The sequence below is a fragment of the Onychomys torridus genome, chromosome 1 (genome assembly GCF_903995425.1).
Source record: "Onychomys torridus chromosome 1, mOncTor1.1, whole genome shotgun sequence".
NCBI lineage: Eukaryota > Metazoa > Chordata > Mammalia > Rodentia > Cricetidae > Onychomys > Onychomys torridus.
In genome coordinates this window covers 119,297,506-119,317,033 of record NC_050443.1, presented here as the reverse complement: position 1 = coordinate 119,317,033, position 19,528 = coordinate 119,297,506, and the positions used below count along the sequence as shown (strand labels likewise).

Below are 19,528 nucleotides of genomic sequence, written 5' to 3'. Positions count from 1 at the left end.
GACTCTTATGCAAAACCAAAAATAAAAGTTAATGAAACTTTTTACAATCTAGTGTGGTAAATTAACAGAAAACCTCCAGAGTCTGAGAAGGCCTATGAAAGTCAAAGTCATCTTGTCTGCTTCTTTAATAGACTAAATACATTGTAGCTCTGATGCCCAATTAAACAGGGCAAGCATCCAATTCTGGTAAACCTACCATGATCAGGCTGGAGGGATGGCTCAACTGTGGCGGGTCCTCACAGGGTACTCATGAGGACTGGCACTCAGATTCTAGACCCATGTAACAAACTGGGTGTTCTGAAAACACCTGTAAGTCTACATATGAAGTCTTCAACACCCTCTTCTGACCTCTGAGCATGAATAAGTACACAAACTGCTACTTCTTTTTTTTTTTTTTTTTTGAAACAAGGTCTCATGTAACTCAGGCTAGTCTCAAATTTACTATGTAGCAGAGGATAACCTTGAAATTCTGATCTTCCTGCCTTTACTTCTTAAGTGCTGGGATTAGCACCACCATGCCTGGTTTTATGTGGTGCTAGGAATCATATCTGGGACTTTGTGTGAGCTAGAAAAACACTTGAGCAATTGATCGAAATCTCCAGCCTTAAACCTACCATCATCTCAAATAGACTTCCTGTGCTGGTAATCTTGAACCAGTGGATAAATACCACTGTACCAGCTACATTCTAATCACAGACTTTTACCTGTATCATAGTCTTAGAATATGCAACTTATAAGGTCAAAGCCTACATCCATCCATTATTACTGCTGAGAGACAATCTTCACCCATCAGAACGCTCCATAATCTCTACTGGAGAGACTGTAGTTTCTCAGGTCCCGCCCAACCCCGCGGTCCTGCAGCTGCTTATAAAATAATCACTCAGAGGCTTATATTAATTACCAACTTATGGTCTATGGCAGGCTTTTTGCTAGCTAGCTCTTTCATCTTAAATTAACCCATTCCTATTAATCTATATGTTGCCACGTGGCTGTGGCATTACCAGTCTTCTGTCATCTTGTTCCTCCTTTGGCAGCAGGCTGGTGTCTGCCCCACTCTCCTTTCTTCTCTTCTCTCCAGCTCGAATGGACCACCTAACCTTATTCTGTCCCATCATTGGCCAAATAGCTTTATTTATCAACCAATCAGAGAAACACATACAGCATACAGAAAGACATCCCACAGCAGGACAGTAAAATGATAAAAGTGTTTTATTGTTGTTCCTGTTTTTTGTTTTCTGTTTGTTTTTTTGTTTTGTTTTGTTTGTTTGTTTGTTAAGACATGGTTTCTCTGTGTAGCCCTGGCTGTCCTGGAACTCTCTCCATAGCCCAGGCTGGCCTCAAACTCACATAGCTCTGCCTGCCTCTGCCTCCCAAGTACTGGGATTAAGGGCACCCCCACCACCTAGCTTAAAATAGTAAATCTTTTTGTTTGTTTGTTTTTCAAGACAGGGTTTCTCTGTACCTTTGGAGGCTGTCCTGGACTAGCTCTTTAGACCAGGCTGGCCTCGAACTCACAGAGATCCACCTGTCTCTGCCTCCCTGAGTGCTGGGATTACAGGTGTGTGCCACCACTGCCCGGCCCTAAAATGGTAAATCTTAAAAATACCACAATGTTAATTTTTAAAAAATCCCAGCCAGACATGGTGGTGCTCACCTATAATCCCAGCGGCACTCAGAAAAGCAGAGGCAGATGGATATCTGTGGGTTCTAGGCCATCCTAACTCTTCATCCAGACTCTTCAAATCTCCTCATTCCCTTTTTGTTTACATAGAGAACAGTAGTTTTAGTTGTGAACAGTGGGAGGCTACAATAAGAAGTACTTATTTCCAGAATGATGTTTTAATGATTTCACAATTCCTGTAACTCACTCTCAGGCTTCTACAGCTGTGGACTCCTACTATGAATCCCTGGCTTGCTCATGCAGATATGGTTTGCAACATCAACTATGCAGGTTTGGTGTTTCTGCCTGTTAGCGAAGGCTTCACATGTGTAACTTTTGGAGGGGTGATGAGTGAAACAAAGCCTTATTCTACACCCCAGGCTGGACTGGAACTCACTATGTAGTCCAGGCTGGCCTTGAACTTACAGCAATATTCCTGTGGCACAGCAGCACATCTGTAATTCCAACACTTGGCAAGAGGTGAGAGGGTCTAAAGTCCAAGGCCAGCCTTGGCTGCTTAGCAAGTCTGAAGCTTTCCTAGACCGTGTCTCATTAAAAAAAATTAAACATTGTATGTCCATCTGAGAACGACTCTATCTAAGTCAACCAACTCAATGTTATAACTATTTTGAGATGGCCAAGTGTGAACTAAGAGGGCTAGTAACATAACTCACTGATAGAAGGAAGACCTGGGTTTGACCCCACAGATCCCTACAGAAACCAGGTGTGGCAGCAGACACCTATCATCTCAGAACTAGGGTGGAGGAGAGTTAGAAGATCAAAGTCAACTTTCATGATATCACATTTTCTAGGCCAGTCTAGTCCTTCTAGGCTAGCCTGGTCCTAAGTCTTAATTAAAGTAGTGCCCTTCTGCATAACTCAGCATCAATCATTCAGTAAGTTTAGACTGCCATAAAAATAAACAGATACAGATTCAACTCTCCAATGTTCACTGCTCACGTTTTATCTGCTTGCTATCAAGGACTTAACTTCTACATAGACTTTAAACTCCACATAAGACATTATTACTATACACAATCACCATCTAAATTTACCCAGCATCCTCTGCTTTATCATTCCTTTCTGTGTAACTGACCTTGTACCTAGAATCATGAGTCTGTAAAAGTTCCTCTATCAGAGAGGCCTGCTGTTAGGAAATTCTTCCATTTTTTCTTTAAAACTTTAAATCATCTTTTTAAACTTTATTATTATATTACTATTATTATTATTTTAGAGTTTTGAAGAGATTGTTTTTCTTGAGATGGGGTCTCACTATGTGTTACTGGCTGGCCTGGAACTTGCTGCCATGTAGATCAAACTGACCTCAAATTCTGAGATCCACCTGCCTCTGCCTCCCAAGTGCTGGGATTAAAGGTATGTGCCACCATACCTAGACTTATTATTTGGTTTATTTTGTTTTATGAGTATGGATATTTTGCCTGCATGCATCATCATGTGCATTCAATCCCAGAGAAGGATATTAGATACCCTGAAACTGGAATCACAAATGGTTGTGAGCAACCATGTGGGTGCTGGGAATCAAATTAAACCCAGGTACTCTGGAAGAGCAAGACTCTTAACCATTGAGCCATCTCTTTAGCCTTATTTCATTTTTTGAGACAAGGTCTCACCATAACACCCAGACTGGCCTTGAACTGGCAATTCTCCTGCCTCAGCCTCCTGAATTTTACAAGTGTTTGTATATGCAAGCTCGTAGTTTCTCTTGTCCTCTCCCTCCCTCCCTTCCCCCTCCCTCTGCCCCACTCCCTGTTGTTTTTTTATAATCCTCTTTTCCTTGAACTTTGTTTGGTTTTGTTTTAAATAAGATATTTTGGCCGGGCAGCGGTGGTGGAGCACACCTTTAATCCTAGCACTTGGGAGGCAGAGCCAGGCAGATCTCTTGAGTTCGAGGCCAGCCTGGGCTACCAAGTGAGTTCCAGGAAAGGCGCAAAGCTACACAGAGAAACCCTGTCTCAGAAAAACAAACAAACAAAAAAAAAAAGCATTTTTCCTAGAGCCACCCCTAGAATGGACTTCCTCAATGTCTGGACTTATCGTCCTTCTTCCTGCTCCCTGCTGTTCCTGCTCAAAAGCTGCCAACCTTGCACAGCTGCTGTGGAGACAGGCCCTCTGCCCCTCACTGTTCAGAACATGTCTTTGAACTTACACAGTGTATACTAACATATTCAGTGGAGATTCTTTTATATATTCTACTTCTGCCATAGATTCTTAGTTTTCTAAAGTCTATCCATCAGATCTGCCCATTCCCACTGGGTTCTTCCAAGACACCAAGCACCCTTCCAGGCATCAACTCTAGTCTGTACCTCCCACCATCTACCCACCATCTTTTCCTCCCTCTGAGCTACAGTTTTCATCTGACTAGCCTTCCATAACACCGAAGTTCTCTTAAATTACCTCCTGTCCCCACAGCCATCCACTATATATTTAAGTCACTGCAACTGGTCTTATTTCAAAGTCTGTCCTCACTTCTGACACTTTCGAAGTTTCCTATCGAGTCTGTCTTTTAAACCTTTAAAATGCTGTAAACCTAGTTCACTGTAACATGAACCTGACTTAAAAGTCTTCATGATTCCATCTCTTGGGCCTCTGTGGGCTCTGGCTCACAGGATCGTGTTTCTCTGATCACCCTTGTTTTCTCTGCCCACACACTAAAGAGTGTATTTAAACCAATTGCATTCCAGGTCAGGGAGATAACACTTTCCTACCAAAGGAACTGTGTTCCTCACCTCAATGCAAGTCTAGGTGTGAGGCTGTGTGCAGTGCCACATGCCAACATAGCCTAGCTGCACTCTGGGAAAGGCCAATGGGCCCAGTTCCCAGAGCTCTAGGGGGATTTTGGTTTGATGTAGAAGAGGGTCTCCAATCTGGTAGGCTCCAGACTTTGACTTTGATCCCTCTACACAGGGGTTCCCGACATTCTGAGCCAGGTATTTCTTAGTAGGAAGGAGCTATGTCCTATGGGTGTCCAAAGCCTCTAGCTTCTGCCTACCAGATGTCAGCTATAGCCTACCCCAGCTGACAACCAAAAGTGCATTTCTAAAGTCCTTAACGCCACCCAAATGACTCTGTCTGGACTCCCTTTCTCAGGGTAATAAGGGTAAAGGCACAAACAGTGCTGGTCCTGGCCTCACAAACCATAGCCTCCTCCTAGGTATCCTGAGAATGTTTCTTTTTGATGCTCTCATGCTCTCAGAAGGTCTTGGAACACTGTCTACTCCTCAGCTGACTTCCAATGGCAGGACTGGTCTCACGGTATTCAGCAGAGGTGGCACATGCCACCTGCACCTGGGGAGGCAGCAGGTCCAAATGTGAAAGAAACACAAGAGGCGTCAAAGAGTTACATGAAAAAACAGTACACCTCTGCAACATTTGCCGCCAATAATATGTTGCAGCGATACTTTAGAAGCCTGGGTGTGAGGATATTTTGTTTGTACACTAACGAATAAAATTTGCCTTGGAGATCAGGACATAGCCAGCCACTAGATTAAACATAGAGGCCAAGTGAGAAGCCCAGGTGTGAAGATATTTTGTTTGTACTCTAACAAATAAAATTTGCCTGAAGATCAGAGGTCAGAGTCAGCCACTAGATTAAACATAGAGGCCAGACAGTGGTGGCACACACCTTTAATCCCAGCCCTTGGAATCTCATGCCTTTGCTCCCAGTATTTGAGAAGCACATATCCCATTAATCCCAGTACTAGGAAGGTTGAGACAGGAAGTGATATGGCTGGGCGGAGAAAGGCATGTAAGGCAGGAGACAGAATTTTCCCCTTTCAGCTGAGGAGTTGGAGAGGTGAGAAGTGGCTGTGGCTTGTTTCCTCTGATCTTTCAGCATTTACCCCAATATCTGACTCCAGGTTTTTATTATAAGGCCAATTAGGATTTGTGCAACACCTGGGCTACACAAAGCTATCAAAGTTAGCTTCATCTATGTCTATTTATTTTTTTCAGTGCGCCATTAATGCCAGGTGTGATAGCACACGCCTTTAATCCCAGCACTTGGGAGGCAGAGACAGACAGATATCTGTGAGTTCAAGGGCAGCCTGGTCTACAGCGTGAGCATGTTCTAGGACAGCAAGGGCTACATAGAGACTGCCTATCTAAAAAATAATAATAATAATAAAATCAAGAAAGGAAGGAAGGAAGGAAACTTGGACTCAGGAGGTACCATCTACTGCAGGCTTCCAAGCAGTGCAGACCTAAGCCAAATGGACTACTCTGACCAGAGGGGATACCTGAGCCACAGGTTCACCAAGAATAGATAACAGAGTTTCTATCTCGTCAGTGCACAGGAGTGCCTTCCTTCCTGCACAGGACAGCTCAGCTTCCCAAGACTTCCTCGTTCCACAACAATGTTTGTAGAATGGATAATTTAACAACACCTCCCTTGATATTTTTTTGGGGGGACCTGGGATTTAAATCTAGGACTTTGTACCATGTCAGGGGAACACTTTACCAGTAAGCTATAGCCCCAGACAAAGTCCTTAATCTCTTTTTTAACATTTGTTAGTTTTCTGTTTGTGTGTGTGTGCATGAGGGAGCACACAAGCCAGGATGCACATGGGTACCTCAGAAAGCAACTTCTAGAACTCAGTTCTCTGCCCCTACAATGTGAGTTCCAGGGATGGTTGTCAAGCTGGGAAAGTACCCATAACCAATGAGCCATCTCTCAGGCCCCAAAGTCTTTAATCTTTAACTTACACATGAACAAATTAGATTATTGATATTAAACTGACAAACGTATCAACATTTGGGGATGGAGAGATGGTTCAGTGGTTAAGAGCATAGCTATTCTTCCAGAGGACCCAGGTTCAATTCCTAGCATCCACCTAGCAGCTCACAACCATCTAACTCCAGTGCCAGGGATCTGATGCCCTCTTCTTACCTTTCTAGGCAGCAGGCACACACATGGTGAACACACACACATGCAGGCACACACATGGCGCGCGCACACACACACACACGCAGGCACACACATGGCACGCACACACACGCAGGCACACACATGGTGCGCGCGCGCACACGCAGGCACACACATGGTGTGCGCGCGCGCACACACACACACACACACACACACGCAGGCACACACATGGCGCGCACACACACACATGCAGGCACACACATGGCGCGCACACACACATGCAGGCACACACATGGTGCACACACACACATGCAGGCAAAACACCCATACTGTTAAACAGAGAAACCCTGTCTCGAAAAACAAACAATGTATAATAATAATTTTTCTTATTTCAACATCCAAATTTAATCCTTCCCACTTTGAAAGTCACAAACTCTGTACTAATCATATAGATTAAAAATGTGTCGGGCAGTGGTGGCACACACCTTTAATCCCAGCACTCCGGGGAGGCAGAAGCAGGAGGATCTCTGAGTTGGAGCCCAGCCTGGTCTTCAGGAGATCCAGGACAGCCAGGGCTACACAGAGAAACCCTGTCTTGAAAAACAAGCAAACAAAAGAATGTTTAAACTGTTTCTGTCTTTCTTACTTTTCTGACAGTTGTAACAGAAACACCTAACAAAAGCAATTTGGGTCTGTCCTTCATGATGAAGTCAGTGCAGGATCTTGAGGTGGCTGGTCACACTGCATCTAGTCAGAAAACAAGTAAGATGAACCCACAGACAGGCCTAAGCATCACTAATCTCCTGTGCATACTTGCTTATATAAGCAGGGATTACTAGGGCTGAACTGTGAATACTCTTGAAGCTGGAGGGATGTAGTCAGCTCACTTTCTTCTTTTAATTCAGTCGAGGAACTCAACCAATGAAATGGTACCACACACATTTAGGGTGTCTTCCTTCTTCAATGAACCTAACCTAGATATCCCTCACAGACATGCCCAGATGGATTCCAGATCTCATCAGGTTGACAATGAAGTTTAACAATTATTACAAGGCCCTTACTATGTTGTAGGAAAGGGCAGCACTTACCTTTGAATTTAGATCGAATATTTGCCAGTTCCTTGTTTATCCTCTTTATTTCAGCTTCTTTACTTTTACCTAGGAAAAAAAGAATATAAACACGTTGTCTCATGGCCTCTAAAGAAGTACTCATTCCTGCTAGGACCCACATTGAGAACTGATGCCAGAATCACGGTTTTCAGTGGTGCTGGGGTGGGGAAGGGCTGCGAGCCAGATGAATGTCTAACGACATGGGACATGAACTCAGACAAAGCCCTGGCGTCTCCATTCAGCCTCATAACTTGAAGACAGGAAGCTAGATCAAGGAATGAAGTAAACTGCTTCAGACCAGCAGCAGAACCCACGACCCTAGTTGACTAGCCTAGCATAATCTCAGCAAGGCGAGTACCCCATCAGGACAGTGATGAACTGCGGCCACAGCAATCACAAGGGTGCACTACACCACTGGTTCAATTCTTTCCTACCTGTGTGCCGTAGCTCTGAGACTAAAAAGTACCCACAACACCCACTGAGGGCTTCCCCCAGTAAGCCATAAGCTATAGCTCATGGAAGGTGACTTCCATGAGCACAGATGAAATAACAGTTTAACCCACAGGCTTCCAACTGCCTTCTCTCACGAAATTCACAAACCTGTAAAACCCAGCAAGTCTGCCCCCAACAGGAAATGAAATTAGAAGAAATGGAAGAACAGCTACTTCCTAACAGTCAAACTCCCACTACATGTAATATCCACTGCTAGACATCACCCAGCCTTCCACAAACACTGGCTTGTCACATGCCTGTCTTTTAACTTTACCTGGACTGGCATGTAAATCAGTCTAGAGAGTGCAGGGAAATTAACCGGGACCACACATCTTACCAGGAAAGGATAACTGTGTACAAACAAGTCTGTATGTTTAAAACACTTTTTGAAACAGCAAGAAAACAGTTTAAAGGGACCAGAAGGCAGCACAGTGGGTAGGGCACTTGCTGCATGAGCCTGGCAATCTGAGACTGATCCCCAGAAACCCAGGTCAAGGTGGAAGGTGAGAATTGATGCCATTGTCTGGCCTCCGGCCTCTACATGCACACACTCCTCACACACAAGCAATATTAATAAATAAAATGAAAACTTTAAAAATAGCTTTGCCAGGCATGGTGGAGCAAACTTTTTTTTGTTTTTTGGTTTTTTTTAAAGATTTATTTATTATGTAAACAGTACCCCCTGCAGGCCAGAAGAGGGCACCAGGTCTCATTACAGATGGTTGTGAGCCACCACGTGGTTGCTGGGAATTGAACTCAAGACCTTTGGAAGAGCAGTCAGTGCTCTTAACCACTGAGCCATCTCTCCAGCTCGGTGGAGCAAACTTTTAATCCCAGCACTCCGGAAGCAGAGGTAAGGCCAGCCTGATCTATTAGTGAGAGCATGTCTCAAAAGAAAAAACAAAAAAAAAAGGGGGGCTGGGGATTTAGCTCAGTGGTAGAGCACTTGCCTAGCAAGCACAAGGACCTGGGTTTGATCCTCAGCTCAAAAAAAATTTTAAAAATCACCTCAACAACTGATAGCTGCTCAAAGAGGGAAGAGAACCCTCCTTCTCTAAGTGTGGTGGTCACTGGCAGGTTTCCTGAGCACCAGTGGACGGCCCCACACCAGTGCCTACGAGCAGCAGTAACTGGACTCCGTGAGTCACCAGACAAAAACAAAACAGAAGACAACATAAAACTGAGAGGGAGATGTGTTGGGGAGGGAAGACAAGGAAAACCGGAGGAGGGAGATGAGAAACGGCAGGGTAGAAATTTCATTGTAGACATGTATGAAATTCTCAAAAGAATAAAAAAGCGAAAGAACCCCAATTCAAAAAATAAAGCAAAAGAAAAATGTAAAAGTTTTATGCATAAAAGCACTACAGACACTGGGGGGGGGGGGGTGCACGCCTTTAATCCCAGCACTCAGGAGGCAGAGGCAGGAGGATCTCTGTGAGTTCGAGGTTAGCCTGGTCTACAGAGTGAGTTCCAGGAACAGCGCAAAGCTACAGAGAAACCCTGTCTAAAAAAAAAAAGCACTAGAGACAACACACTGACAGTACCACACATGATACCCAATTAATATGTATGACTTGTGTTTTTTATGTACAACTTAAAACTAAATTTGAATTTTAAAATGGCCTCAATAAAAACTAAAACAGATTCAAGGCCAGACAGATGGTTACAAGCATTTGCTGCTGTTGCAGAGGACTCAGTGGAACAGTTCACAACTCCTCTAATTCCAGCTCCAAGGGCTCTGATGCCCCATTCTGGCCTAAGAGGACACTGTATGCACATGGTGTATATACACAGCATACATACAACAAACACTCATACAAATAAAATAAAAGTAAATCTAAAGGGCAGGGGGAGGCTGGAGAGATGGCTCAGCAATTAAAAGCATTGTCTGCTCTTTCAGAAGACCAAGGTTTGATTCCCAGCATCTACATGGCACCTCACAACCATCTGTAACTCCAGTCCCAAGGATCTGAAGCTCTCCCATGCACAGACATACGCGCTGGCGGAACACCTGTACACATGAAATAAATAAATCAAAGTTTTAAAGAACCCTCTCCATGGTAGTGAGAAATGAAAGTGCTGGAGTTGAGGAGGGTGGACATGACTGAGATACACTGCATTCATGTATAAAGTTATAATAAAATATATAAATAAAAGAAAAAAGTAAGTCAGGCATGGTGGCCTTTATTCTCAGCACTCAGGCAGAGGCAGGTGGATCTCTGTGAGTTCCAGGACAGCCAGGGCTACACAGAGAAACTCTGTCTCAAGAAAACAAAAAACAACAAAAAAGATAAAAATAAAGGACCCTCTCAAGTTAGTCCTGAAGGAACAACCCATCTGCAACACAAAACCACAGCACAGGCCGACCCAGGCCCAAGGCTGTCAGAGCCCCAACACTGACTTATCCTGCATCAAACCTTGCAGAGCCTGGCTTCACACTGCTCTGCCCAGCTTATCAGCTTCCCAGCAAGACAGGCCCAAGCATCACTTATCTCCTGTGCATACTTGCCCACGAACAGCACTCTCTATGACTGACCTGAGAGCACGTATGAGTCCAGCTCTGTCCTAGCAAGCTCTAGATGCATGGGTGAGCAGGACAGGCTAACAGGATTCTATGCGGCTGGGGTATAGGGCAGCTAGGTCTAGAGCCCAACATCCTCACCTCACTGTCACCAACCCTGATGGAGCGGGTCTTAGGACTTGGGCTCCCATCTGCCATGCCTGTGCAGCTAAAGACTCATCAACGTGGGCACAGCCAACACATGCTTAAGCTGCCAGGAGCAAGGTAAGAAGCTGTTTTTTCTAAAGTTTTTCTTTCATTAATCCTGCCTTTAACCAGGAGCAGTACTTCAAATTTATAATCGCAGTATTCAGGAGGCTGAGGTGTTGGAGGCTAGCCTGGCCTAACAGTATAAACAAAAGAAAAAGAAAAAGAAAAAAAAGAGTTAGGAATAAAAAGCCAGGCTTGGTAGCACACACCCACCCTAGCCCTAGCAAAGGCCTCATCTCCACATCTCCTTGGAGCATCAGGCTCTGCCACATCTGCTCTAAAGAGATATCAAGGTATCCCCTACAAGAGGCCCAGCCTTAGTAGAGAGGCTCTTGGAACACACAGATGTCACCTGAGGTCCCCAAAAATTTTAGGCTGTAGCTGTCCAGTTCCTGTGGTGATCCAGGACCGAGCACCTGTGTACAATGGCTGTGGACATGGCCATGAAGGCAGCTCCTCCTTCCAGGACTGTGGCTATGGACTGTAACATAGGCAGCATTTACAGAGAAAACAGCACTGCAGAGTTTCATTTCAGCAAAGAGATGTTTGAAGGAAAGATGTCTGTGAACCTACTTTTTATCCAGAAGCAGTTTGCCTACTGGACAGTACATAAGGGGGTTGTGAGAGGTTTCAGTTGTTCTAGAGAGAATTAAAATTTAGGCCATGAATAAGAAATGAAAAAAAAAATCTTAAAAATGAAAGGATTTTCTTAAATTGTTTTGTGTTTTACATAAACTAAAACAGCTTTAACCTGTAAAGTATTTCATACTCTCTCTCTCTCTCTCTCTCTCTTTTTTTGCCCTTCCCCCACACTTTGAGACAGAGTCTGTCAAAAACTGTGGTGGCCTCAACTAGTCTGAAACTCATGGTAATCCTTTTGCCTTGATGTCAGCCACCACATCTGGCTCTCATTTTCTTATAATAAAGGAAAGGTGACCTCTATCAAGAAACACATGAATTATTTGTGGTATTATCTATAATTGATCATTCCATATAAATCTGCTCTGTAGTGATCTAATACAAACATCCTTTAAACTAGGTGTGTAACTACAGGTTCTAACTGTGTTATTTAAATTTTAAAAAATGATACTCTTTCAGAAAAAAACTTAAAAATTCAAGATGTTGGCTAACAAGAGTCAGACAGTAAGAAACAATCTTATGAAAAAGAGCAGGACTGAAGAGTTGTAGAATGCCTGCCTGGCATGACAATGCCAAGATTCAATTCCAAGCACCACACACATACAAAAGAATAAGACAGGGTGACTGCCATGAGTTCAAAGCAGCCTGGAGTACAGTGACTCTGTCTTTAAACTGAAAAAGGCTGGTGATTTTAGTAGTGAGTGAAGGTATCTACTACCAAACTGAAGAGCTAAATGCCATCCCTAAAAGTTGCCCTCTAACCCAACAAGCATAGTGGCACTTGCACCCCCATGTATACAAAATAAAGCTTCAGAGCACGATGAAAGGTCTACTGTACACAGCAGCTTTTGTTTCGTGTGTGGATGCTGTACATGAAAGTTGTTTGTTGTTCTTTAGTTTCTTTAGGCTCTCACATAGTGGAGCGAGGGAATGCCTCAAAAAACAAAGAAAAATTAGCTGGGTGTGGTGATTTTCTGGTCTACACAGTAAGTTTCTAGTCTAGTCTATACAGCAAGTTCCAGGACCATATCTTAAAAACAATAGTAATTTTAAAAAAAGAAGTACTAAAGCCCAATATGGCCAGCTTTGGCAAGCATTAACGTAAGCCTAGGAACTGCAGCCATGCGGTTGGATTCCCCAGAAGGTAATGTATGGTACTGCTTTTTCAAATATGTTTGAGAACATGTCACCCAGACACCTAGGAGATTAAGGAAACACTGAAGATCACTGACCTCCATTTATTAACAGTAGCATGCCAGCTAAGCATTTTCATTCTCACAATCCTATTCAAGCTGGAGTAGTACCTACTTCTCAGGAATGGCTCTGTGCAACATTTTCTGGCCTCCTGAAATTCATTTAGCCCCTTTTGAAGATATGTTAAAATTTGTGAGTCTGAATGTAGCCATTATGAGACCATTAGTTCTGCTCCTTGTGAGCTGCCTGTTTTTCCTTTATGGTTCTTAGTTGTTCTTTTGCAGAGCTGCCAGCTTAAGTCGTGCTGGGATCAAGAATAATGGGCCTTGGTGGTTTGTGTTCCTGGAGTTGTGTCCATGCCAGTGGACCATGGCAATAGACACAGATGGTGCCCACACACTCCAGAAGAGAATTTGACATCACTGCTGCCGTTGTTGCTGTTATAACAGCGGTGACCACCACTACTACTGTTTCTGGGATTGCCATTTCATAACTGGTTACTACAGCTAGCACAGTGGAGACCCTGGCAGCAAAAGTAGCTACCACAGTTAATTAATCTTTCATTCTATTGGGCATAACAAATTTAAATCAATAGTTATATACATTTCGATTGGCTTTGAAAGTTATAAATTTACAAACTCAAGTTCTGTTTGCTCTCGAGATACCATCTTACAAGGACTCCAATTTGCAGTAAGGCTCAATAAGGAAGGGAATGGCTCAGTTGCCTTTAGCCTACCAGCTATGGGTGGGTTAAGACTTCTGTTGGTCTTTTCTGTGTCAAACACACAGATTGCAAGTCCAGCACCACTTAGAGATCTTTGACAACAGTTAACTCTGCTCTCACAGGATTGAGCCTGTATGATAATGAGTATTCAGAGACGGGTAATGCCTGGGGGGCGCTCACCGACCTAAGACAGAACGCCTGTGTGGCCTGGACAGGTGTCTCCATGATGGGTAAGGTGACCTGCTGATGTCTCATGCATCCTAAGTCAGAAGCTCATTTTTTATTAAAAGGGCAGGGACCTGTAGGTCCCTGGCCCCCGTTTTGGGTAACTGTTACATTGCTTGCCGATATTGACCTTGATATCCTCCCTATGCTAATTCCCTGTGAGATTTCACCCTCCTGAATGCTTAAGGGAAGCTCCTTATTTGTGTATCCAGCATACTGGGCATTAACAGCTTAGATGCAAGATTGTAAAACATCAGAAGCGGGGTTGGGGATTTAGCTCAGTGGTAGAGCACTTGCCTAGCAAGAACAAGGCCCGGGGTTCGATCCTCAGCCTCCCCCTCCCCAAAAAAAAACACCAGAAGCGAACTTCTGCCCTCCAGGGTTCTCCCATTGTGCTGTAAGCCTGTATTTAAGACCTCCTTATTCAAAAAGAAGGAGGAGGAGGAGGAGGGGGAGGGGGAAGAAGAAGAAGAAGAAGAAGAAGAAGAAGAAGAAGAAGAAGAAGAAGAAGAAGAAGAAGAAAGAGGGGGTCAAGATCATGATGGGGAAACCCACAGAGACAGCTGACCGGTGATAGTTGGAGCTCACTGACTCTGGACTGACAGCTTGGGAACCTGCATGGGACTGAACTAGGCCCACTGAATGTGGGTGACAGTTGTGTGGCTTAGTCTGTTTGTGGGGTCCCTGGCAGCAGGACCCAGGTGCATGAACTGGCCTTTTGGAGCCCATTCCCTGTGGTGGGATACCCCAATGTTACTGTGAGGGTTAGGTAGCATGAGTGACACAGGCCCTAAACACTGCCCTCCACAGAGTGTCACTTTCCCTCAGTTGAGTACAGAGGTCACCAAATGTTGAACTCTGGAAATGCCATAGAGGAAGTCCCACCAGATAAAGTGATACACAGGACTTAGAGTGCAGAGGATACTAGCAGACCTGCCCTCCTATGTCCAGATGTTTTGCAGGAGGCATCTGATCTGCATCATATATTACCAATGTGCCACTGAACAGTAGCACCTGCCCCATGCTCCTCACTCATGTCACCCTCAGGCAGAGGGCCTCATCTCTTATATCTTATATCTAAGAACAGATATAAAGAGAGAAAAAAAAACAAAAAACTCTTGTGACAAAGAATTAGCTTGGGGCCAGATGTGATGGTGTATGCCTTTAATCCCAGTACTCAGGAGGCAGAGGCAGGCAGATGTCTGTGAGTTTGAGACCACTGGAGTCGGTCTGGTCTACATAGAAAGTTCTAAGCCAGTCAGTTACAAAGTGAAGCCCTGTCCAAATAAATAAATAAATTAAAAATTAAAATTAGATATAGGGAAGGACAGGGGTTACTGACCTATTCTGACTTTGGAAATCAATTTTGAAAGGGTAACCACCAGCCTGAGTAACTAACAGGCCTGTGTCAACAAGCCTGCCAGACAGTCTGAGCTATGGGATTCTAGTCTTAACTACCTTGACTCTCTGATGCAGCAGCAATTTCATCATGGACTTCGGAGTGCCACTGGCTAATAAGTGACCCAAACTAGCTGCAGACATTGGCCAGGAGCAAGCTGTAATTTGCCTCAGTGAATCTCAAAGAATGCACAGAATGGGGACAGGCTGGGATTGAGCACCTAGGGAAAGTCATTCCTCAGCAACAGGCTAGTTAATCATTTCTTCTCCATGGACCAAACTCATCCCTGTTGGTACTGGTAGGGAATGGCCTGGATTAGAAAATACCTGCCTAGCCTGGGCATGCTGGCAGACACCTCTAATCCTAGCATTCAGGAGGCCAAAGCAGGATCACAAGTTCATGGTCAGCCTGGACAGCGAAATAAGACCTTATGGAAAGAGACAGACAGAGAGATATTAAAACTGTGAGCTTTGACATGTACAATAAAACTATCTCAAGTGAAGAGTTTCAGTCAAATGTATGCCAAGACTGAAACTCTTTATTCTAGGCCATCCACCTTAATGCAGATGAGACTCTTGATAAGCACTGAAGGTGTTCACCATAGTAGCCACTCACAACTCACCCACAAGCTTCAAGGCTCAGGCTGCTGGACTTTCCCACCTCAGATCTTCTACTGACAAGACTGCCATCAATCAGAATGCTCTGAGGAACAAAACTTGGGGGGGGGGGTCCTGATCAAAATCCACACCAACAAATCCAAGTGAAAGAGTGTACAGACGGCCTGATGCACATGCCTGTGATCCTGAGCATGTGAGGCTAAAGCAAGTTTGACACCGGAGGGAGGGAGGGAGGGAGGGAGGGAGGGAGGGAATATTCATTCATAGAACATTAAAAATCGTTCTGCTGATAAGCCCAGAAGATAAACCCATGTGGCCTTAACATACTAGTGGGCCCACCTTTTTCAGCAGCTTTTTGGGATATGATTCACAAACCACATCGTTCATTGACATAAAACATGTACGTCATTGGCTCCCAACATATTCAGATCTGTCTATCCTTTATCTCCCCAAAGGAAACCCATAACCATTAGCAATCACTTGCCATCCCCTGCACCAACCCTGGCCATCTCAACTGGCTCTTAATAGGCTTGCCTCTTCCTAGTCCTTCACCTAATGGGAAAGTACATAATATGTGATCCAAGTCTGGCTTCTTCCCAGTGCTATCAAGCAACAGTTCAATTTTATTAGTGATGTGCCACTGTGGTCTGTATTTTGTTACTTAGTGGCTTTTTGGGTTCTTTCTACTTTTAGACTATCAAGAACAACATCCTGGGGACAGACAAATGGCTCAGTGGTAAATAGCATTTGTTCTTGCAGAGGACCTAAGTTCAGTTCCCACACTCACAGGTAGTTCACAAGCATTCGTTAACACCAGCTCTAGGGTAACTAACACTCTCTTCTGACCTCCATGGGCACCAAGCCACGCGCGCACACACACACACACACATATATACACATATACATATACATATACATAAACAGTCATAGACATAAAATTAATAAATAAATCTTAAAGAAAAAATTTAGGAGGCTAGAGGGATGGCTCAGTAGTTAAGTGCACTTATTCTTGCAGAGGACCCAGGTTCCACTCCCAGCACCCACATAGTGGTTCTCAACTGTCTGTAGCTCCAATTCCAGGAGAACCAATGTTCTTTTCTGGCCTCCTCAGGCATAGCACATATGAGGTACACAGACACACATGCAGGCAAAACACTCATACACATAAGATAAAAATACATAAATCTAAAAAAAGAAGGTGGCCCTTGCCTTTAATTTCAATACTTGGGAGACAGAGGCAGGTGGATCTCTGTGAGTTCAAGGCCAGCCTGGTCTACAGAGTGAATTCCAAGACAGCAAGGACTATACAAAGAGAAACTTTGTCTCAAAAAAACAAAACAAAACAAAATTTAATAAGTAATTTAATATCCCACAGGGCCAGTCAAAGCTACAGTGAGACTCTGTCTCAAAAAAAAAATCACTAAGAATATTCACATGTAGGTTTCTGTATACACACTTCCTTTTTCTTAGACACATACCTCACAGAGGAATTCCTGGTCATAACCATATTTAACACTGAGTCACCATCCCCACTGTCTGTACCCACCCTAGACTTGCAGCCAGTCAAGGAGGGGACTTGGGCCCTTCCACAGGAGCCACATTCAGCACATAGCTTCTAAGTAAATAAGAGAATTTACCCCAGATCTCTTTCAGACACTAGAACAACCTATGACATCCATTCAGGTAAGCTATGAACCACAGAGACTAGGGCTCATTCCTTCTCTTTCATGTATGTATATGTACACACATCTATGTGGATGAGCCTGCCCATGTGTACATGTAGAAACCAGAGATCACCCTCGGGCATCATTTCTCAAGCACCATCTACACCTTGTTTTGGTTTTTTGTTTGGTTAGTTTTGGTTTTTCAAAACAAGGTCTCAGGGCTGGAGCGATGGCTCAGTGGTTGAGAGCACCGGCTGCTCTTCCAGAGGTCCTGAGTTCAATTCCCAGCAACCACATGGTGGCTCACAACCATCTGTAATGAGATCTGGCACACAGGCAGAACACTGTATACATAATACACAATTTCAAAACAAAACAAAACAAAAAAACAAGGTTTCTCTGTGTAGCCCTGGAACTTGCTCTATAGACCAGGTTGGTCTTGAACTCAGAGATCCACCTGCCTCTGAGTGCTGGGATTAAAGGCATGGGCCACCACCACCCGGCCCACCTTTATTTTTGTTTGTTTGTTTTGTGTTTTGTTGGTTTGTTTGTTTGTTTTTGTTTGTTTGTTTGTTTGTTTGTTTTGGCCACTGAACCTACAATTCATCAAGTAGGCTAGACTAGCTAGTCAGCCAGCCCCAGAAATTCCCCATCACCTCCTTCTCAGTGCTGGTATTAAAAGTATAATCCTAACCCCAGCACTCGGGAGGCAGAGCCAGGCGGATCTCTGTGAGTTCAGGCCAGCCCGGTCTACAGAGCAAGATCCAGGAAAGGCGCAAAGCTACACAGAGAAACCCTGTCTCTAAAAACCAAAAAATAAAAATAAAAATAAATACAAAATAAAAGTATAATCCACAGCCAGGCATGGTGGTGCATACCTTTTAACCCCAGGACTCAGATTTCTGTGAGTCTGAGGTGAGGCTAACATGGTCTACATATTGACACCTTGCCCGACCCCCAAAAAAGGACAACATCACAGGCAATTTTCTGTTTGGTTGGAAAGGGGTGTTGAAACAGTCTATGTAGCCCTAGCTAGCCTGGAACTTATGACGTAGACTAAGCTGGCCTCGAACTCAGATTTGCCAACCTTTGCTTCTGCGGTGCTGGGATTAAAGGCCTTTGACACCACTACTAGCCCTACACAGCTTTTTACATGGTGCTGGGGTTTAAGTGAGGCTTCCACACTTATGGGGCAAACACTTTACTAAATGAGCTATTTCCCAAGCCCCAGTGGAGCTTGGATGTGCTACGGTTTTAAGTGGGCCTATCATGAAGTGTCAGGAAGCCAACACACCCCTACCTCTGCAGTCACTACCCATCCTCACTGCCTCTTACAGCAAAACTCTTGGAAGGGTTACGTCAATTGTTACTGTCCCCTACAACCCACCAGACTTAGCTAAACCTCCTCCTTTACTGGCCTATGATCCTCCCCACCCCAATACACCTAGGACACCCTCAAAAGAGGGTGTGTGCTGCAGTCTGTAACATGTACAATCCGAATCTGGGCCCCAGCACTCAGCAGCAGCCACAGCAGCCACAGCAGCCACATAGCTGCCCCACTTGCTCAGCCAGAGTAGGGAAATGCACAAAACCTGCAGTCAGCTGCAAAACTAGGGTAGCCAGAGTGACAATTCCATTTCTCCTCCTAGGCCTGTACCTTCATGCCCTCACCCAGTGAGCCCTCCACTCCAGCTTTAAATGTCACCTGTAATGGTACCCTACATTTCTACCTCTTCTCTAAACTCCTCTCCTTTGTAACAAATATCTCCCCAAACCTACTGGCCACAAGCAGGGCCCAGACTTAACCTCTCTTAAAGATCTAAGAAGATACCTGAGAGGCAGGCAGTGATGGCGCACGCCTTTGATCCCAGCACTCAGGAAGCAGAGGCAGGCGGATCTCTGAGTTTGAGACCAAGCTGGTCTATAGAGTGAGTTCTAGGGCAGCCAGGGCTACACAAAGAAACCCTGTCTCAAGGGAAAAAAAAAAAAAAAACGGAGAAGACCAACATCAGAGCTAAGCTCTGACTCCAGCCTCCTGCCAAGGAGAGGGGATGCAGGCCTGCTGTCTCACTGAACTGAGCAGGGAAGGGGCTCTGTGGGAAGACTTGACAAGCACTACCTGGTTAATAGAAAATCACTCAGCTATAATAAGC

At 44.4% G+C, this 19,528-nt stretch overlaps 1 protein-coding gene across 2 annotated transcripts in view; it reads right to left on the bottom strand.

The window, feature by feature from the left end:
- The window catches only part of Ap2a2 (adaptor related protein complex 2 subunit alpha 2), a 71,635-nt gene that overhangs the window by 37,842 nt on the left and 14,265 nt on the right, over window positions 1–19,528 (bottom strand). For both annotated transcript variants that reach the window (XM_036199278.1, XM_036199285.1), the window contains exon 2: window positions 7,631–7,699. In XM_036199278.1, the coding sequence (XP_036055171.1) occupies window positions 7,631–7,699 (69 nt within the window). The remainder of the gene's footprint in view (window positions 1–7,630; window positions 7,700–19,528) is intronic.